Here is a 22,500-nt window from a genome sequence, read left to right as displayed (position 1 = left end):
GGGTCGTCTGGTACTGGTCCAGCTGCGACTGAGCCTCCCGGCAGGCGGTGATGGCGGCCACAAGTGTGGCCTCCTGTTCCTGCAGGAAGGAACGCATTTTCTTGGAGAGACCCGCCGCCTCCTTCTTGCCAGCTGCTGCTGCTGCTCCTTTCCCTTCCCCGGCACTGGGTGGCGGCGAGGCTTCTGCTGCTGCTGCCACCTCAGCGTCTCTCATCATTCTTATGAGGGCCTCAACAGCATAGCTGACAGGGAACTGCCCTCCCTCGGGCACGGCGTGGCTGACGCGGCACTCTGGGCAGGCAACACGGCCCTGCACCTTCAGCTGATCTATGCACAGCGTGCAGACAGTGTGGCCGCAGGGCAGGGTGCGCGGCCGCTGCACGGTGCCATCATAGCCTGTCATGCACACTGGACACTCCGCAGGGCTGCCGGAAGTGTTCATTTTCTTCACCTGTCTCCTGCCGCCCCTCCCTGCAGCCTCCATGACGCTGGTGGTGGTGGTGGTGGTGGTGGTGTTGAGGGGCTGTGATGGTCTGACACACTCTCCTCGCCGTGGCAGTGTTCCGTGAGGTGGTCACGGGCGTGGTGGGCGGACACTCTTCTTTAGGGCGGCACGGCTCTGCCTGGGAGTGGACGTCGCTGAATGGTGCTCACGACTATCAGTGTGCTGATAGTCTCCAGGGAGATGATCAAAACACTGATAGTCTCCGGGGAGACTATCACTACAGCCTTGGTGCGTCTGTGCTGATGATGATGTGAGGCGGCGAGGGGAGGGAGACACACGAGCCTGAACAATTGAGTCCTTCACTCAGCTCGACCTGCCATCTGGTGGCCCTCGTGGAATTGCCAAAAAAATCATGTATGCGGACTTCGTCAAATAATTTTTCGTTAGTATTTAGAAATCACATATGTACCTTTCTCAAAGCTACGGTACAGAGAACACTGACTTACAAGTAGTATTTAAGAAACGGTGATAAGTAGGAAATAGAAAATTAATATATATATATATATATATATATATATATATATATATATATATATATATATATATATTTATATATATAGAGAGAGAGAGAGAGAGAGAGAGAAACGTGTCGTGCTTGAAAAGGACAAGTAAATGATCGGTCCTGTTTTTTGGATTTTTTTTAAAACTTTTTTACGTTCCAACATTTTTTTTCCTTCCCTTCTTCTCCTATCCTCTCCTCTCCTTTCTTTTCCTCTTCTCTCCTCTCCTCTCCTTTTTTTTCCTCTCCTCTCCTCTTTCTTTTCCTCTCCTCTCCTCTCCTCTCCTCTCCTTTCTTTTCCTCTCCTCTCCTTTCCTCTCCTCTCCTTTCTTTTCCTCTCCTCTCTTCTCCTCTCCTTTCTTTTCCTCTCCTCTCCTTTCCTTTCTTTTCCTCTCCTCTCCTCTCCTCTCCTCTCCTTTCCATTCCTTTCCTTTCCTTTCCTTTCCTTCCCTTACTTTCCCTTCCCTTCCCTTCCCTTCCTCTCCTCTCCTCTCCTCTCCTCTCCCTTCCTTTTCTTTCCTCCCCTCCCCTCCCCTCCCCTCCCCTCCTTCCCTTCCCTTCTCTCATTCTCTTCTTTGTAACTAAGATTCGTTCGCTAATTCCGCGCCATAAGCGAAACAAACAGAAGCACAAGTAGAGAAAACAAAGATAAAAGAGAGAAACCTGATAAAAGAAAATAAAGAAAAAATAGAGAAAGGAAGAGATAAGAGAAAGAGAAAAAAGTAAAGGAAAGGGGAATAAAAATGGAGGAGAAACACGATAAAGGGAGAGGTGAACGAGAGAGAGAGAGAGAGAGAGAGAGAGAGAGAGAGAGAATCTTACTTTTTTTTTTAGTTTGAATTGCCTTTGCGCTGTCTCTTAACCCTAAACACACACACACACACACACACACACACACACACACACACACACACACACACACACACTCACACACACTACAGGACACACAGCCAGGCACATTCTTTTCTCTCTTCCTCGTGTGTGCAACAGAAACAACACTAACGTAACACAACAAAACAAACAGACTCATCCACTCTTTCCTGATACCAACACACAGACACGCATCAATTTCCTCCCAACACAAACAGAAAACACATATATATACACAGAAACACACATCATTCTTCTCTCTCTCTCTCTCTCTCTCTCTCTCTCTCTCTCTCTCTCTCTCTCTCTCTCTCTCTCTCTCTCTCTCTCTCTCTCTCTCTCTCATGTGTCAGTGCAAAAAGGATCTGACTGGCACAACACACAGATATATTCATTCTTTTCTCACACACACACACACACACACACACACACACATCAGTTCCTACCAAACACACACACAGTCACTCATTCTATTCCCCCTCTCTCTCATGTTTCAGTGCAACCGGTACCTGGCTGACGCAACACACACGGTCTCTCTCTCTCCCTCTCGCCTCATCGTGTGCCGGGCTCGTCCACGGAACACGGCACGCGGCGGACTGGAGGCTGACATGATTTCCCGCGAGGTTCCTGGCCGAGTGAATTAAGCAACGTCTGCCTCCAGTAGTTCCCGGCGCCTGAGAAACATTCGATACGGCCTCTGATACTGATGCTGCACGTCTCCACACACACCTGTTAATTAGTCAGCCCCAGGTAGTAAGGTGAGAATATATATACCTGTTGACTCACCCTTCTCTCTGACTCTTCTTTTACCTGAATATCTTTTTTTCCCTTGCTCTGTTTTTGTTTCTTCGTTTTATTCCAAGGCACGTCTCCACACACACCTGTTAGTAAGTTAGCTCCAGGTAGTAAGGTTAATTAAGAGGATATACCTGTTCACTCCCCCTTCTCTCTTACTCTCTTATTTTACCTGCATTTTTTTTCCCTTGCTCTGTTTTTGTTTCTTCGTTTTATTCCAAGGCACGTCTCCACACACACCTGTTAGTAAATTAGCTCCAGGTAGTAAGGTTAATTAAGAGGATTTTTTTTTTTTTTTTTTTTTTTTTTTACGTGTTAGCCCATATGCACCGTAGGCATATTCTGCCTCTTCGGTGTTGCTCAGAGGCAGGCCCGTTAGTGGTGCGGGCGCGGGTTTTATAGTGGCACCTGAAAGGCCCATGTTACCCCCCCAAAGCTCATCTTTATTGCTATGCAACTAGAACTCGGGTGTCAGGGTGACATGTAGGTGATTTTAAGCCACTCGGCAAATGACACAAAGTTTCAAGGTAGCACTGGTGGGGATTCGAACCCATGCGTCGACATCAGTCCGATCCCAAGCTCACCACCTTATCCACTAGGCCACCGCCTCCCTAAATAAGATATACCTGTTCACTCCCCTTTCTCTCTTACTCTCTTATTTTACCTGCATTCTTTTTTTCCCTTGCTCTGTTTTTCTTTCTTCGTTTTATTCCAAGGCACGTTTCCACACACACCTGTTAGTAAGTCAGTCCCAGGTAGTAAGGTTAATTAAGAGGATATACCTGTTCACTCCCCTTTCTCTCTTACTCTCTTATTTTACCTGCATTCTTTTTTTCCCTTGCTCTGTTGTTTTTGTTTCTTCGTTTTATTCCAAGGTACGTCTCCACACACTTCTGTTAGTAAGTCAGTCCCAGGTAGTAAGGTTAAGAGGATATACCTGTTCACTCCCCCTTCTCTCTGACTCTTCTTTTACCTGCATTCTTTTTTTTTCCCTGGCTTTGCTGTTTTTGTTTCTTCGTTTTATTCCAAGGCACGTTTCCACAGACTCGTAAGTGAATTAGTCCCAGGAAGCGAGGCAGTGAGGGAACTACACGCGTTCACTCGCCGCTCCCTCTCTTTGCTTCTCTTTCTCTCGCTTGTTTTCGGAGTATTCGGCGTAGGAAAAAGGAAGTAAACATTCGGTAAGGAGGGAAGGAGAAGAAACAAAAGCATAACGAAGATTAAAACACATCCACGCCCGTGTTGCCAAAGTGTCGTACTCTGAGCATTGCATTAATCATTTTTAGGCTCCAAGACCGTCGTAACCACACAAACAACGATAGAAAATTAAAGTTATCGTTGAAACTGTTAAAGAGTGATGGTTTTCGCTCATTTTTGCAAGAGTTATCGCTCACAAACTAAGAAAATGCAATGCGCTGAGTACGATAATTTGGCAACGCAGATAAACGCCCGATGAAGTAGGTAAATAAAACCGAATGAAAAACAACCAAAGAGGAAGAACAAAGGAACGAAGCACTGAGAATTAAGACAAAAAAATAAAAAATAAAACGAAACAATAAGAAGTAATAAACCAATAAGAAAATAGTAGCAGCAGTAGTAGTAGTAGTAGTAGTAGTAGTAGTAGTAGTAGGTAACAGAAATGGCATATAATGGCATCAACAGTAATGGCCGTAGTAACAGTATCCGGTACATGAAACTCAACCCTTCAACTTTATATCACGACTCTGAGAGGACTTGAAGCTTACGAGGCGAGCTTAGTGTTGTGCCAAGACTGGGTAACGACAGGGGGTTGCAGGGAAGCGGACAGGGGTGGAAGGCCGCAGCAGGGGATAGAGAGAAGGGACAATGGGATGCAAGAGTTTGGCAAGGTAAGACAAGGGTAGCGAGCCGTAGCAAGGAAGAAAGGACAGGGAAATGGGTATACAAGGGTTTGGTAAGGTTAGGCAGAGGTTATACGTGGCAGGGTTTGGAATGGCTAGACAGGGATGGAGAGCAATGGCAAGGGAGAGCAGACAGGGGATGGGAAATACAAGGGTTTGGTTGGGTAAGACAGGGGTAGAGAGGGGCATGGAAGGGTTGGAGAGCGATAGCAGGGGACAGAAGACAGGGGGAAGGGTAACACAAGGCTTGGATAAGGTTGGGGAAGGGTTTTAGGCCGTAACAGGGGAGAGAAGGGAAAGGCAAAACTCAAAACGCAAAAGACAAGGGTGATATTAGGTTTGGCAAGGGTAGACAGGGGTGCAGGGTCGTGGCAGGGTGAGGCAGGGGTAAGGGTGCAAGGGTGGAGTTAAATGGACCGTGAATTCAAATATGATGCCTTTCACTGGTTTTGATTTCCCTTAATATTCCGCATGTAACTTTTCTGTTCCGTTTCCCCTCACCTTTGTTGTAGATGTGATATTATACTCATTCTCTCTCTCTCTCTCTCTCTCTCTCTCTCTCTCCATAAGCTCAGGTGAAAAATCTAAGCCTTGCGCCGTCTGTACCTGAAGCACTAATTGACTGACTGACTGACTGACTGACTGACTGACATTGAATTACCTTACTACCTCCATTTTTACCTGTCACCATCTACCTACTGAGTGACTGACTGAATTACCTGCCAACTTCTTCCTTACCTGACTCTCTACCTACCTACTGATTGACTGACTGACTGACTGACTGACTGACTGACTGACTGATGGACTGATTGACTGACTGACGGATAGACTGACTGACTGTTTGACTGATGGACTGAATGACTGACTGATGGACTGACTGACTGACTGATTGAATGACTGATTGAAATACTTGACTACTTCACTGCCTATCAACCTCTCCCACTACTGACTGACTTACTGACTGATTGACTGACTGACCGACTGACTGTTTGACTAACTGATTGATTGGGCGACTTACCGACTGACTGCTTGACTAACGTATTGACTGACAGACTGACTGGCTAAGTGAATAAGTGAATGAGTTATTGAAATATTTGACTAACCACCTGGCTTTCTGTTTACCTGCATACACCTGGACACACACACACACACACACACACACACACACACACACACACACACACACACACAGGTAACAGGACAGCAGGGAACACAAAGACTAACCTTGATGGGCAACACACTGATCGACACCTTGACCTGTTTGTGTGTTTGTTTGCGTTTGTTTGGGGACTTCACGGAGCTAGTAAACAAACACCAGGTAACATGAGGTGGAAACACAAACACAAACCTCGGTAAGCAACACACTGACCGACACCTTCGACCTGTTTGTTTGTGTGTTTGTTAGCGTTTGTTTGGGCACGTCACGAGTCTGGGAAACTAATAACACACACACACACACACACACACACACACACACACACACACACACACACACACACACACACACGACACAAACACAAATTCACCTCAGAAATACATTAATCAACACTTTACCTGACCTGTTTGTGTGTTTGTTTGTTAAGTGTTTGTTTAGGCACTTCACGGTCTAATTAACTAACGCAATCACACACACACAGGTAACTTGGCAGGTGGAAACACACACACACACACACACACACACACACACTGACAAACATATCGACCTGTTTTTGCTTGTTTGTGTGTTCTGTTTGTGCACTTGACGAGACTCCCTTTGTTGTGTGGTGTAATAACGGGTCGGTAATTATAGCATCCTGACCTTTAACCCCCCCCCCCCGCCCACACCGCCCCCCCCCTCCCCCCCCCCTCCACCATCGCTACGCCTCACGTGGGACAAAAAGTTATGGTATTCAATCGCCGTTAATTAACCTCCCAGCGGGTAATACAGGTAATGACCGACACGCCTCGCCCAGGGAAAAATGGGGGAACACGTAGAAAGGATCGAAGTGGCATTTTAATCACGTACAGAGAATCAGATTAACTTTTTCACGTGAGGGGAGGCCAAATTAAGCCTTTTTCACGTATGCATTGCTTCGAAAAGGAAGAAACAATATGGAAATGAACAGATAGGACAAAATACGAGTTATAACACAGAATGGACCTGACCAATACTTTTTACACGCCCCCCTCACCCCCCACCCCCCCAAAAAATGACAGGAAAAAATAAAATAATGAAGTATGAAAACACGAAAAAATTAAACTCGATAACGAAATAACAGGAAAGAGTCTGGTAATTATAAACTTTTACACCTGTATATAACTTTCTACACGCCCCCCTTACCCCCCAAAAAAATGACAGGAAAAAATAAAATAATGAAGTATGAAAACACGAAAAAATTAAACTCGATAACGAAATAACAGGAAAGAGTCTGGTAATTATAAACTTTTACACCTGTATATAACTTTCTACACGCCCCCCTTACCCCCCAAAAAAAATAACAGGAAAAAATAAAATAATGAAGTATGAAAAAACGAAAAAATTAAACTCGATAACGAAATAACAGGAAAGAGTCTGGTAATTATAAACCTTTACACCTGTATATAACTTTCACGCCCCTTACCCCCCAAAAAATAACAGGAAAAAATAAAATAATGAAGTATGAAAAAACGAAAAAATTAAACTCGATAACGAAATAACAGGAAAGAGTCTGGTAATTATAAACCTTTACACCTGTACAAGACTTTCTACACGCCCCCCTTACCCCCCCAAAAAAAAATAACAGGAAAAAATAAAATAATGAAGTATGAAAACACGAAAAAATTAAACTCGATAACGAAACAACTGGAAAGAGTCTGGTAATTATAAACCTTTACACCTGTACAAAACTTTCTCCACGCCCTCCCCCCCCTCACCCACCTACAAAAAAGACAGGGAAATGGAAAAAAATAAAATAATGGAGTGACAAAACGAAAACTTAAACTCGATAACGAAATAATAGGAAAGAGTCTGGTAATTATGAGCCTTTACAAACCTGCACCTAACTTTCTACACGCCCCCCTCCCCCCCTAAAAAAGACAGGGAAATGGAAAAAGATAAAATAATGGAGTGACAAAACGAAAACTTAAACTCCCTAACGAAATAATAGGAGGCAGTATGGTAATTATGATCCTTTACACGTCACCTGCACCTGACTTTCCACACGCCCCCCTTACCCCCCCTCAGCCCCCCCTAAAAAAACAGGGAAATGGAAAAAAAATGAAGTATAAAAAAACGAAAACTTAAACTCCCTAACGAAATAATAGGAGGCAGTATGGTAATTATGATCCTTTACACGTCACCTGCACCTGACTTTCCACACGCCCCCCTTACCCCCCCTCAGCCCCCCCTAAAAAAAACAGGGAAATGGAAAAAAATAAAATAATGAAGTATAAAAAAACGAAAAATTAAACTCCCTAACGAAATAATAGGAGGCAGTATGGTAATTATAAACCTTTACACGTCACCTATACATGACTTTCTACACGCCCCCCACACCCCCCCCCCAAAAAAAAACAGGGAAATGAAAAAAAAAAAAATAATAATGAGGTGACAAAGCGAAAAAATAAACTCGATAAGGAAATAATAGGAAAGAGTATGGTAATTATGAACCTTTACACCTGTACATGACTGTCTACACCCCCCTCTCCCCTAAAAAAAAAAAAAAAAAAAAAAAAAAAAAACCGAAGGAAAAAAAAATGAAATATGAAAAAAAAACGAAAAATTAACTCGATAACGAAATAATAGGAACGAGAATGTTAATTATCAACCTTTACACGTCACCTGTACCAGACTTTCTACACGCCTCTCTCCCCCCTTTAAAAAAACAATAAAAGAAATAATGACAAAATGGAAAAGAGATCAGTATCCAGACACCTCTCCACCCGAAATTGACCTCTCCTTTGGCCACTCCTTACTTTGTCTATTGTGGGAACAGCGACTAGCGGGCTGTTTTCTTTCCTACACTCTTTTTGTTGCCCTTGAGCTGTCTCCTTTGTTAAATATAAAGACTGCGAAAGTTTATGATAATGATTAAATCTTTGCACTTGGACAAGGCAAAACGAACAATCACCTTCACCTCCCACCATGAAATAAGACGAAATGAGATAATATCGAAATAACCAAAACGACATAGAACCTTAATAATGAAAGAACAAGAAAGATCATGATAAAATAATAACGAGATACTGAATGATGGAAGAGGAAACAAAACTACGTGGAGAGAAAGAGAAGGATTTTGCGAAAGGAGGGAAAATTAATATAAGAGAGAGAGAGAGAGGGAAAGTGACTTGCCGAGGTGAGCCACTAAAAATAATTAAGATTCAACAAAGGAAAAAAGAAAAGGGTGATGAAAAAGGGAAAATATAATGAATGAATAATACTGGAAAGAGGAGGGAAGGAAGAGTGAAATGAAGAAGAGATTATTGAAGAGAAAATGAAAAATATATAAATGAATGAAAAAAAATGTTATGAGAAGAAAAATAATAAAAAGAACACACACACACAAAAAAAGATTATATAAAAGAGGAAAATAAGATATGGAAACGAAAAAAAAAGAGAAAAGGTGAGGGAAAAATTAAATACTGAAAAGATAAAATTAATAAAGAAATAAAGATGAACTAGAAGATAAAAGAGGATTACAAACACAAGAAAAATTAAAATAATAAAAAATGACAAAAAATACTAAGCGACAAAGCAAAAAGAAAAAAAAAAGAAAAAAAGTGAATAACAGGCTTTGAGACTGATGAAGGAAAATTAGGTTACGAGAGAGAGAGAGAGAATAAAAGCGAGCGGTGGAAACTCTGAAGCAGAATAACGTGTTCAGAACAGGTTAGAATCTTGCATTAAAACGATTCTCTCTCTCTCTCTCTCTCTCTCTCTCTCTCTCTCTCTCTTCCTTTCCATTTCCTTTCCTCTCGTTTTCCTTTTCCTTTCCTCTCCCTTTTCCTTTCCTATCCTTCTCCCTTTCTCTTTCCCTCTCCCCTTTTCTCTCCCTTTTCCAGTCCTCTCCTTTTCCCTTCCCTTTCCTCTCCCTCCCTTCCTAAAATCGATCCAAGTGTCCATACAGGCGCTGAACGGACATACCAACTGACGAACTCTTCACAAAACATCAAATTCTTCTTCTTCACGAGGTAAGACAACACTTGGAATGCCTCAGAGGGTAAGATAGTACAAGATAACGCTCCGTGGGGTAAGATAACGCTTGAGGAGATAAGATAAGCATATGAATGACGTACTTTCCCTCGGTGTAGAATCAGACACACACTCTCGCCTGGAAACCTTTGTATAGCGTGTGTGTAAAAAGACATGACTCAGGAAACACATACTCCCTTCCTTACTACCTATCTCCCTTTTTTTAACTCTTCCTTTAATTTTCTTTCCCTTTTCATTCTTCCGCTCTCCCTCTTCCACCATGATTAAAGCAACACACACACACACACACACACACACACACACACACACACACACACACACACACACACACACACACACACACACACACACACACACACACTCCCTTCCTTACTTCTATCTCCCTTTTCTTACTCTTTTCTCTTCCTCTTATTTTCTTTCCCTTTCCTCCCTTCCTTATTTATCTTCCTCTCTTCATTTTCCAACATGACTCAAGCGACACACACACTCCCTTCCTTACTTCTATCTCCCTTTTCTTACTCTTTTCTCTTCCTCTTATTTTCTTTCCCTTTCCTCCCTTCCTTATTTATCTTCCTCTCTTCATTTTCCAACATGACTCAAGCAACACACACAGTCCCTTCCTTACTTCCCTCTCCCTTTTATTACTCTCCTTCTCTTCCTTTTATTTCCTTTCCTTTCTCTCCCTTCCTCATTCATCTTCCGCTCCTCCTCTTCCACCTACCTCACTTCCTTCCCTCACGCATTTTCCCCATTCCTTTTACATGTCTTTCCTGTTTATCTAGCATGCAGAACTGACATGACGGACGCAACACAAAAACACGTCATATCTCGCCTCTTCATCACGTGTGCTGGAAAGACATGACTGACGCAACACAAAGAACACAAAGACGCTCGCCTGCAAACACTACCAGCTCACTAAGGCGTCTGGTCAACACATCCACAGGTCCTTCTCTCTCTCTCTCTCTCTCTCTCTCTCTCTCTCTCTCTCTCTCTCTCTCTCTCTCTCTCTCTCTCTCTCTCTCTTACCGTTCGTGAGCTGCTCGCCGAGGGGAATGAGCAGAGGTACCAACACGTTCACGGCCATGCTGATCCACGCGCGCCGGCCTTGGCAACACTGGAATGAGAGGAGAAGAAACAATGTGAATGATTTAGAGAAAGGAGCGGGTTTGGTAAGACCGTAACAGCACTAGTAATTCGTCCACGTCAGCTCCGATGGGAAGAATAAGAGATTGAGGTGAAGATAAAAGGAATGTGAAGGAAAAGTTTGTAGTGAGAGGAAACGGAGAAGGAAACTATGCGAAAAGACTTTGAGAGGAGTGAGAGGAAAATATATTAATGACTATGAGAGAATATATTAGAATGACTGAGAAAATTAAAGAACCTATTAGCTATGATTGATTGATTGATTGATTGAGGTTTATTATTGCAGAGAATTACAACAAGGGAGATGAGAGGTCATATCGGAAATGGAAAATAAAATAAATAGACCACTGAGAGAAAACGGAGAATGAAACTGTGTGAAAAGCATATGAAAGGAATGAGAGAAGAAAATATTAGGATGACCATGAGAAAATTAAAGAAAATATTGGCTATGGAAAATCAAATAAATAGACCACAGAAAGAAAACAGAGAATTAAACTGTGTGAAAAGACAATGAAAGGAATGCGAGAAAAATATTAGAATTACTATGAGGAAATTAAAGAAAATATTGGCTATGGAAAATAAAATAAATAAACCACTGAGGAAAAAGGAAAACAGCTGTGTGAAAAGACTTTGAGAGAAATGAGTGAAGAAAAATATATTAGAATGACAATGAGGAAATTAAAGAAACTATTAGGAAAAAAAGGCTATGGAAAATAAAATAAATAAACCACTGAGGAAAAAGGAAAACAACTGTGTGAAAAGACTTTGAGAGAAATGAGAGAAGAAAAATATATTAGAATGACTATGAGGAAATTAAAGAAAATATTAGGAAAAAAAGGCTATGGAAAATAAAATAAATAAACCACTAAGAGGAAAAATACAGAATAAAACAACTGGAAAATAAAGTGTGGGAGGGACCTGTAGATACGACCGAGAGAGAGAGAGAGATAAAAAAAAACCTATTTGAAAGACTATGAAAGACACCAGACAGAGAAACAATATATATAAGAAAACATAAAAAAAATGAATGAGAGGGAGTTTGTTACGAATATAATACAAGTGATTCTATTCCAGCAAATCAAATCACTAGTTAGAAGAAACACGATGAATAAAAATGAAAACTATCGTAAAAATATGAAGAAAATATGACTAAAGAATATGATATTTTTTTTTATTATTCAAGGCAATGGAAATATAAACAAAAAGACTAGAAAAGAAATATAAATCATAATTGTAATCGAAAACTCAGTGACAAGGTAAATAATGGAAGAAAAATAAGACTAATGAATCTATAAATGAAAAAAAAAGTCAGACAGAACAAAAAATAATTACATGAAGACAAATATAACGTTTCCATTTTCATTTCTTTGCATCATTGGACACTTAATTTCCCGTTTTCTTTCTCGTTCATTCCCCGGACGAGAAAATTTAAAGGGAGACGAAGCTAAACTTGTATTTATGCCGGAAAGCCTGAGGAACGGCAGCAATCTCTCTCTCTCTCTCTCTCTCTCTCTCTCTCTCTCTCTCTCTCTCATGAGGATAAACAGGATGTAATCTTAGAATAACTACAGTTTGTTGCAGGAATTAAGCGAAGCGTGTGTGTGTGTGTGTGTGTGTGTGTGTGTGTGTGTGTGTATGTGTGTGTGTGTGTGTGTGTGTGTGTATGTGTGTGTGTGAAAGGATGAGAAAGGATGAGAGAGAGAGAGAGAGAGAGAGGGCGTAGAAAGAGAGCAGAGAAAACGCTAGCATTTAGGGCAGACTGAAGTAATGTAACCGGGCTCGCTCTCTCTCTCTCTCTCTCTCTAGTGTTTAAGACAAGAAAGAAATGAAGGGAAGAAAAATGAGAGAGAGAGAGACAGAGAGAGAGAGAGAGAGTAGAGAAATGAATAATCTGAGGACATATTTTTACCTTCCGTTGGGATGATGACAAAAAAGTGAAGGTTAGGAACATTAAAAGCAAGGGCAAAAATGTAAAATGATATTATATGATGATGAAAACGAGAAAATAAGTGAAGGAAAGGAAAAATAATAAGGGGGTAAAAGCATAATTAATAACGAATGAAGTGTATAATGGAAAATGAATAGAAGTGAAATGAGTAATCAGAGAGGGTAGTTTTTCCTTGTTAGTACGTATTATAAGAGAAAAAAAAGAGAACGTTAGGGAAAAAGATAAGGGTAAAAACGTTAAACAATATGAGGTAAAAAAGGAAAGCTTGAAGGAAAGGGGAAATTAATGGGGGAAGAAAGTGAAGGGAAATAAAGTTCGTGAAATAAGAAAAATATGAACGAAGGAGGAAAATATTAGAGTAAAAAGTGTGTAGGGAATATATGAATTAGAGAGGGAAAAAAAGAGAACATTCGGGAAAAAGAAAAGGGTAAAAAATGTAAAAATATAAATGAGGTAAAAAAAAGGAAAGCTTGAAGGAAAAGGAAAAAAATAGGGGAAGAAAGTTTGTGAAAAGAGAAAATTGAATGAAAGAGGAAAATATTAGGGAAAAAAGTCTGTAGGGAATATATGATGGAGGAAAATATTAGGGAAAAAAGTCTGTAGGGAATATATGATGGAGGAAAATATTAGGGAAAAAAGTCTGTAGGGATTATATGATGGAGGAAAATATTAGGGAAAAAAGTCTGTAGGGATTATATGATGGAGGAAAATATTAGGGAAAAAAGTCTGTAGGGAATATATGATGGAGGAAAATATTAGGGAAAAAAGTCTGTAGGGAATATATGATGGAGGAAAATATTAGGGAAAAAAGTCTGTAGGGAATATATGATGGAGGAAAATATTAGGGAAAAAAGTCTAGGGATTATATGATGGAGGAAAATATTAGGGAAAAAAGTCTGTAGTGAATATATGATGGAGGAAAATATTAGGGAAAAAAGTCTAGGGATTATATGATGGAGGAAAATATTAGGGAAAAAAGTCTAGGGATTATATGATGGAGAAAAATATTAGGGAAAAAAGTCTGTAGGGATTATATGATGGAGGAAAATATTAGGGAAAAAAGGCTAGGGATTATATGATGGAGGAAAATATTAGGGAAAAAAGTCTAGGGATTATATGATGGAGGAAAATATTAGGGAAAAAAGTCTAGGGATTATATGATGGAGGAAAATATTAGGGTAAGAAGTGTGAAGGGAATATATGATGAGGGTCTATTTCCTCCTCGCGAACCCAACAAGAGGGATTCATTAGGGTATAGAGGAGGAAGAATTAAAGAATCGGATCCCAAGGCTGAAAAAAAAAAAATCCTCAAGGGCAGGTAGAAGACGTCAGGTTAATTAATCAGGTGACTTGTTCTCTCTCTCTCTCTCTCTCTCTCTCTCTCTCTCTCTCTCTCTCTCTCTCTCTCTCTCTCTCTCTCTCTCTCTCTCTCTCTCTCTCTCTGTTAGCTTCTCTGTGTGTCTGTTTGCCTGTCTGTCTGTCTTTATGTCTGTCTCTCTTTCTCTCTCTCTCTCACACACACACACACACACACACACACACACACACACACACACACAAGGCAGCATATTGGATTCACCCACCCAGCCAGCCAAACACACACACACACACACACACACACACACACTGCACCATTATCCAGTCATCCAGCCAATCAGTCAAACACACACACACACACACACACACACACACACACACACCACAACCACCAGCAGGATCAGGCACGGCAGCATTCCAGGAGCAGGATTCCCGGCGCCTTGGAATCGAACCCTGCCCGCTTGATCCTGTCTGAAACCTGTTTGAATCGTGTTGCTGCAGCTTGTGTTTACTGGGGCATTACGGGTCTCTCTCTCTCTCTCTCTCTCTCTCTCTCTCTCTCTCTCTCTCTCTCTCTCTCTCTCTCTCTCTCTCTCTCTCTCTCTCTCTATCTCTATCTCTCTCTCTCTCTTTGACAATCAGACCTGCGCTTTGCTGAAGAACACACACACACACACACACACACACACACACACACACACACACACACACACACACACACGTTACTCTATCATGGGATGTTATTAGCAAACAGAACGTGATACGAACAAACAAACAAACAAACAGGGAACAAATTATTTATCGGCGTGTTTGTATTGGAGATGAGAGAGAGAGAGAGAGAGAGAGAGTACCAAAATATCATCAAAGAACACGAGCACTTTTTTTTCTTTTTTTTCTCAAGCAATAATTCCCCTTTCTGAGTGCCTCCTGAGGGCGTGTTTCCCCTCCCTTTATTCTCTCTCTCTCTCTCTCTCTCTCTCTCTCTCTCTCTCTCTCTCTCTCTCTCTCTCTCTCTCTCTCTTATATCAATCACTATTTTCATCTGATCGAAAGACTACCAACAATGTCATTATCTCTCTCTCTCTCTCTCTCTCTCTCTCCACCTCGACGCACCTTTTTTTATCATGTAATTAATTAATCAAACAAATCTGACGCCTCTCTCTCTCTCTCTCTCTCTCTCTCTCTCTCTCTCTCTCTCTCTCTCTCTCTCTCTCTCTCTCTCTCTCTCTCTCTCTCTCTCTCTCTCTCTCTCTCTCTCAGATGTCAGAAGGCAATATGCTTTCTTCCTGTTCCCATTTTTCTCCTCCTCCTCTTCCTCCTCCTCCTCCTCGTCATCCTCCTCCTCCTCCTCCTCCTCCTCTTCCTCTTCTTCTTATACATCTTTTCCCTTATTCATGACCTAATTTTATTCCTAGTCATATTTTCTTTTCTTCCTCTTCTTCTTCTTCCTCCTCCTCCTCCTCCTCCTCCTCTATAAAGTTCTTCCTTCTCGTATCAATTGCTTCTTCTTCCACAAACTTAATTTTTCTTCTTTGATTCAACTTAAACTTTCTCTCCACATCCAAAAGTTTGTCTTCCTCTCTTGTCTTCTTCTCGTATTCTCTTTTGCATGTTTTCTTTGTCTCAATTATACTCTCTCTCTCTCTCTCTCTCTCTCTCTCTCTCTCTCTCTCTCTCTCTCTCTCTCTCTCTCTCTCTCTCTCTCTCTCTCTCTCTTCCTGTTTTTCCTGCTCCTTTTTTCTCCTACTCTTCTTCTTCTTTTCCCTTCTCCTTCTCTTCTTTCTCCTCCTCCTTTTCTTCTTTCTCCTACCCTTCTTCTTTTTTCTCCTCCCCTTCTTCTTCTTTCTCCTCCTCTTCTTCTTTTTTCCTTCCCTTCTTCTTCTTTCTCTTCCCCTTCTTCTTTTTCTTTCTCCTTCTCTTTTTTCTCCTCCTCCTCGTCTTCTTTCTCCTACTCCTCGTCTTCTTTTTCCTCTTCCTTACTTCCGTCTCTCCTTTTTCCTCTTCCTCTTTTTTTCTCCTCCTCCTCATCTTCTTTCTACTCATCCTCTTTTTCCTCTTCTTCCTCCTCATCTTCTTTTTCTCCTCCTTGTCCTCTTTCTAATCCTCCTTCTCTCCTTTTTTCCTCCTCCTCCTTATCTTCTTTCTCCTCCTCTTTCTCCTCCTCGCCCTTTTGCTCTCTTCCTCTTCCTCTTTCCCTTTATTTTTTCTTTCTTTCTCATATTCCTTTACTTCCTTCTCCTCCTCCTCCTCCTCCTCCTCCTCTATATCCTTAACTTAATTTGCATATTTTATTTCTTTCTCACTTTCTGTTTGTTCGTTTTCTTATTCGCTTTTATTGCTCTTAATCAGTTTTCTCCGCATAATGCAATGGAGAAACACACACACACACACACACACACACACACACACACACACACACACACACGATTTCAAGCTATTTATTTTTGTTTTGTTTCTGTAAAATGTTCGGGTCTGTAAAGCGAATTCCCTCTCTCTCTGTTCTCTCTCTCTCTCTCTCTCTCTCTCTCTCTCTCTCTCTCTCTCTCTCTCTCTCTCTCTCTCTCTCTCTCTCTCTCTCTCTCTCTTCATAATTGCTCTCTTGCGACGTAAACAACCGATGAGAGAGAGAATTAAGTGACGGCTAAGTGGAGGAGGAGGAGGGGGAGGGAGGAAGGAGGAGGAGGAGGAGGAGACAGATTATACTGATTAATTAAAGTTTACTGCTTAATAGTCTCTCTCTCTCTCTCTCTCTCTCTCTCTCTCTCTCTCTCTCTCTCTCTCTCTCTCTCTCTCTCTCTCTCTCTCTCTCTCAGGTGCTGTCGATTTGTCTCACTCTCATTTGTTCTTCCTCCTCCTCCTCCTCCTCCTCCTCCTCCTCCTCTTCTTCCTCCTCTTTAATACAATGAACCCTGTGCTTCCCTCCTCTTCATTCTTCCTCTTCCTCCTCTTTCCTCCATCCTGCCTCCTCTTTCTTTACCTCCATTTCTCTCTATTTAGTCTCATTTTCTTTTTCTCTCACTTCTTTTTTTTTCTCTCCATTTCTCCAAACCTGTCAAATTTTCCTCCTCGTTTCCTCCATTCCTCCTTCCGTTTCTCTCCATCTCTTTCCTTCGCTTCATTACTCTATCAGCTTCCTCCTCCTCCTCCTCCTCCTCCTCCTCCTCCTCCTCTTCCTCCTCCTCCTCCTCTTCCTCCTCCTCCTCCTCATTTCGTCTTATTTCCTTCTTTCCATTTCTTCATTACTCTACTTATTTTCTCTTTCTTCCTTTCTTTCTTTTTCATTCTCTATTTTCCAATCTTTTTCTCTCCGTTGTTCTTTCTTAATTTCCTTCCTTCCTACCATCTCTTTCCTTACTTCCTTCTTTCTTTCTTTCTTTCAATTCGTTTATTTTGTACGTACACGAATTTTCTTTCATTATAATCTCATTTTTTTCTTTTTTTTTGTAATCTGTCTAGCTTATTCTTTTATTTTCTGCTTTATTTTATTTTTCTTGTCATTTCCTTCTTTCTTTCCAATTCTCCCTGCAGTCACTCGCACACTCCTCCTCCTTACTCCTTTTTCTTTTTCTTATTTTCTTTCCGTCATTCTCACATTTTTATACTTTTCTCTTTCTCTTTCATAGTACTTCACATATTTTATTTTTTCCTTCGTTTTGTTTATGGTCACTCCAGCTCTCTCTCTCTCTCTCTCTCTCTCTCTCTCTCTCTCTCTCTCTCTCTCTCTCTCTCTCTCTCTCTCTCTCTCCTTTAAGCCCTGTTCCTCCTGTTTTCATTTTTTTTCCTCACTTTTTTATATATATTCAAATCGAAGGAAAAAAAAGCAAAACGCTGAAATAATTTGCGAACTTCCCCTCTTCTCATTTTTCTTCTACATTTTTTTCCTTTCTGTCCCTTATTGCGTGTATCTTTCTTTTTTTCCTTTCTCTCTGTTTCTCTCTCTTCCCATTTTTAACTTAATTTTTTCCTTCCCCTTCAATTTTCCTCTTCCTCCTCTTTCCTCTTCCCATTTTTAACTTAATTTTTTCCTTCCCCTTCAATTTTCCTCTTCCTCCTCTTTCCTCTTCCCATTTTTAACTTAATTTTTTTCTTCCTCTTCCTCCTCTTTCCTCCACCCTTCGTCCTCTTTCTTTGCCTCTATGTATCTTTCTTTTTGTTTCCTTTTTTTCTCTCTCTTTTCTCTCTCTTTCTCTTCCTATTTTTAACAATATTTTTTCTTCCTCTTCATTCTTCCTCTTCATTCTTCCTCTTCCTCCTCTTTCCTCCACCCTTCGCCCTCTTTCTTCACCTCTATATATCTCTCTTTTTTGCTTTCTTTCTTTCTGTTCTGACCACATGTTTTTTTTCTCGATGCAACTTTGTACCCTAAAGAAAAGAAAAGAAAAAAGAAAAGAAATGTGTTCGACTTTTCATATTCTATTTCTAACATCTAGTCTTTTGCAATCTTTTTTTTACTTTCTTATTTTTCTGGTTTCTTTCTTCATCCTTTATATAATTACTTTCCTTTATTTTCTCTCCTCTGATTATATTCTTCATTATCTTTTTTAATACATGAATCTATCTGTCTATCTATATCTATTTAGCTATTATATATTCTCTCTCTCTCTCTCTCTCTCTCTCTCTCTCTCTCTCTCTCTCTCTCTCTCTCTCTCTCTCTCTCTGCCGATTTCCCTCTCCTTCTATTCGTTAATCTTTTCCTTCAATTATTCTACTTAACTTCATATTTACCTCTTTCTTATCTCCTCATTCTATTCATTCCGCTTTTCCTTTGACATGAAAATCAACGAAGAGGAAGAAGAAGAAGAAGAAGAAGAAAGAAAGAAAGAAAGAAAAAGGAGGGAGACAAAGAGAACGAGAAAGACAGACAAAGACAGAGACATACAGACAGACAGACAAGGCCGGGCTGGACTCAACACAAGACGTATATTTTTTTCCCTCCCATAATTCATCGCTCGGCAATGCTCATGAACGTTCTTTAAAGGGACAGTTTCAAAAGGAATCACTCGGGCGCAATTTTTTGACTTCCTGGTGATTACTGGCGAAGTGGATTGGATTGGCTGTCATGGTTATTTTCGTTATTATTACTATTACTATTATTACTACTACTACTACTACTACTACTACTACTACTACTACTACTACTATTCTTTTTTTCTTGTATCTGTATATGTACCTTTATCTTTTCGTTTTTCTTTGTCTTTCTTTTTTCTTTTCTTTTTTTTCTTCTTCTTCTTCTTCGTCCCCTTCCTCCTCCTCTTCTTCTTCTTCTTTTACATCTTCTTTTACTTCGTCTTCTTCTTCTTTTACTTCGCCTTATTTTCCTCCTTCTTCATCTTCTTCTTTTTCTTCTCTCTCTTCTTCTTTTTCTTCTTCTTCTTCTTCTTTTCATCATTTTTACTGTTGTTGTTGTTGTTGTTGTTGTTGTTGCTGTTCTTGTTCTTCATTATCTTTTCCATTGTCCATTCTCTTTTCCAATTATCTTTTTTCCCCCTCTTCTTCTTATTCCACCCATTACTCCTCCGCGTCCTTAAACATCTTCGAAAAGGGTGGAAAATGGAGTAAAAAAAAAAAAAAAGCCATAACATAAGAAACAAAGAACCCAACTCACGATATTTCCAGAGACAAAAGAATAAGAAACCACTAACTCACTCTCCCCTCTTTGATGGCTCCGGAAATGGTTGAAAAAGGGATATAAAAATAGGGGGGGAGGGGGACATGATAGACACTGTGTTGGGAGCTTCATAAAATGTTTTCCCTTTGTCGCGTGAAGAAAAAAAAAAGTCTTTCTTCATCTTCAATTATAATCAACCCGAACTCTTTTTCTTCCTATTCCTTTGCCCTTTTTTCTTCCCTTCCCTTTCCGTTCTGTCCTTCCTCTCTCTTTCTCTCTTCTGTTTTTATCTCCGTTTTTTCTTTCCTATCATTGTTTCCCATTTTCTTTTTCACTAATTCATCGTTTTCAGTTTTCATCTTTATCTTCATTTGTCTGATTCTCCTTTTTCTCATTCTCTCTATATTTTCGTGTTTTCCCACATTTCAGTTTTATATTTTCTACTTTCTTCTCTTTTCACTCTTTTTTTCATCTTTTCTTTCTCTTTTCGCCTTTCCTTTTTATCTTTTTCTTTTGTATTTCACTTTTTCTTTTCATCTACTTGTCATATTTTCTTCCCATATTTTTTTTATCTATTTTGCCAGTCTCTTTTTTTTATATTTTTTGTATCTATTTTTCTTTCTTTTATCCAATTTCTTCCTTCTCCCTTTCTCCCTTCTTCTCTTTGTCGCTCCTTTTTGCTTTACGCCTCTGTCTCTGTCTTTGTCTTGTCATCTCTGTCTGTCTATCTCTCTACCTGTCCACCTATCTCTGTGTCAGTGTCTGTATGTCTCTCACTTCTCTTATCTTCCCTCTTCCTTTCTCTCTTCTTCTCTCTATCGTTCCTTTTTGCTTTACGCCTCTGTCTCTGTCTCTGTCTTGTCATCTCTGTCTGTCTATCTCTCTACCTGTCCACCAATCTCTGTATCACTGTCTGTCTGTCTCTCACTTCTCTTATCTTCCCTCTTCCTTTCTCTCTTCTTCTCTCTATCGTTCCTTTTTGTTTTACGACTCTGTCTCTGTCTTTGTCTTGTCATCTCTGTCTGTCTATCTCTCTACCTGTCCACCTATCTCTGTGTCAGTGTCTGTATGTCTCTCCCTTCTCTTATCTTCCCTCTTCCTTTCTTTCTTCTTCTCTCTATCGTTCCTCTTTGCTTTACGCCTCTGTCTCTGTCTTTGTCTTGTCATCTCTGTCTGTCTATCTTTCTGCCTGTCCACCTATCTCTGTGTCACTTTCCATCTGTCTCTCACTTCTCTTATCTTCCCTCTTCCTTTTTCCGTTCTTCTCTTTATCGTTCCTTTTTGCTTTACGCCTTTGTCTGTCTTGTTATCTGCTTGTCTATCTCTCTGCCTGTCCGCTTATCTCTGTATCACTGTCAGCCTGTCACTCACTATTCTTATCTTCGTCTCCGCTAAGAAATAAAAGTTTACCGCACAATGTCTGCGTTTTCTTTCATTGGTGGTGGTGGTGGTTACGATGGTGGGGGTGGTGGTGGTGGTGGTGGTGGTGGTGGTGACGATGGTGGGCGTGGTGATGGTGGAGATGAAGACAACACCGTTTGAGATAATAACTCGTGTGGCTGTCAAGAGTCTTCCTCCTGACACAATTGCTTAGGTTAGGTTAGGTTAGGTTAGGTTAGGTTAGGTTAGGTTAGGTTAGGTTAGGTTAGGTTAGGTTAGTTAGGTTAGGTTAGGTTAGGTTAGTTAGGTTAGGTTAGGTTAGGTTAGGTTAGGTTAGGTTAGGTTAGGTTAGGCTTGGGTTGGGTTGGGTAAGGTTGGATTGGCTTGAGTTACGTCAAATTGGGTTGGGTTGGGTTGGGTTGGTTGGTTTGGTTGGGTTGAGTTGGGTTAGGGGTTGGGTTAGGTTGGGTTGGGTTGGGTTGGGTTAGGTTGGGTTGGGTTAGGTTGTTAGGTTGGGTTAGGTTGGGTTGGGTTGGGTTGGGTTAGTTAGGTTGGGTTGGGTTGGGTTGGTTGGGTTGTGTTGGGTTCGGTTGGTTAGGTTAGGTTAGGTTAGGTTAGGTTAGGTTAGGTTAGGTTAGGTTAGGTTAGGTTAGGTTAGGTTAGGTGTGTTGAATGTGTTTGGTATGGTACAGGATTCTTCTTGGGTTTTTAAGCATTCCTTTATTGTATTAGCACTATTTTCATCTTTTTCTTATAACTTTTTTTCCTGTGTTTCTTCCTCTCAGGTTTAGGGGTATGGAACCTTATTTTCCAATTTGTTTCGCTATTTTTTTTTTTTTACATCAGAGGACACGGCTCAAGGGCAATAAAAACAGTGCGCAAAAAAAGCCCGCTATGTAAGAATTCTAATATTACTGTCCTTATTTTGGCAACTTTTTAACCGTTTTTATTTTTCTCATTTTCTTTCCTTTATAACTTTTTTTCCTGTATTCTTTTCTTTCAGGTTAAGCGTATGGTTTAGTTTTTTTCCCTTTTTTATTTCGCTATGTAAAAACTCTAATGATACTGTTCTCATTTTGGCAACTTTTTCAACGTTTTTTTACTGTTTTTTTTGTTATTTTCTTTCCCCTATAATTTTTTTTTTGTATTTTTTTTCTTTCAGGTTGAGCGAATGATTGAGTTTTTCCTTTTTGTTTTGCTGTGTAACAATTCTAGTATTACTGTTTCCATTTATGCCCTTCAGATTTTTCCTTCTGTTTATTGCTTGCTTTCTTTCTTTCCTTCTATCTTTCTTTCTTTGCTTGTGCGTTTATTTTTGTTTGTTTGTTTATTAACCAGTTTATTTTCGTTTTCCTGTTAAATCCGTACGCGTATTTCGAGGAACACAA

At 40.4% G+C, this 22,500-nt stretch overlaps 2 protein-coding genes across 60 annotated transcripts in view; both read right to left on the bottom strand.

Annotated features, from left to right (window-relative positions):
* LOC127009953 (E3 ubiquitin-protein ligase TRIM32-like) overlaps nt 1–817 on the bottom strand; it is a 3,115-nt gene extending 2,298 nt beyond the window's left edge. For 25 of the 50 annotated variants that reach the window (XR_007762609.1, XR_007762617.1, XR_007762628.1 and 22 more), the window contains exon 1: nt 1–806. This exon is cut by the window's left edge. Coding sequence is in view for 6 of the 50 variants with exons in the window: in XM_050883561.1 (XP_050739518.1) it covers nt 1–484 (484 nt within the window). In the remaining 44 variants the exon portion in view is untranslated. The other 25 variants (XR_007762630.1, XR_007762637.1, XR_007762640.1 and 22 more) reach the window with 4 other exon arrangements.
* The window catches only part of LOC127009945 (neural-cadherin-like), a 309,853-nt gene that overhangs the window by 96,864 nt on the left and 190,489 nt on the right, over nt 1–22,500 (bottom strand). For all 10 annotated transcript variants that reach the window (XM_050883484.1, XM_050883485.1, XM_050883489.1 and 7 more), the window contains one exon: nt 10,743–10,830. In XM_050883484.1, the coding sequence (XP_050739441.1) occupies nt 10,743–10,800 (58 nt within the window). In that variant the 5' untranslated portion in view covers nt 10,801–10,830. The remainder of the gene's footprint in view (nt 1–10,742; nt 10,831–22,500) is intronic.

Source organism: Eriocheir sinensis, chromosome 42 (genome assembly GCF_024679095.1).
Source record: "Eriocheir sinensis breed Jianghai 21 chromosome 42, ASM2467909v1, whole genome shotgun sequence".
NCBI classification, from domain to species: Eukaryota; Metazoa; Arthropoda; class Malacostraca; order Decapoda; family Varunidae; genus Eriocheir; species Eriocheir sinensis.
This window is presented reverse-complemented; position numbering and strand designations above follow the sequence as displayed.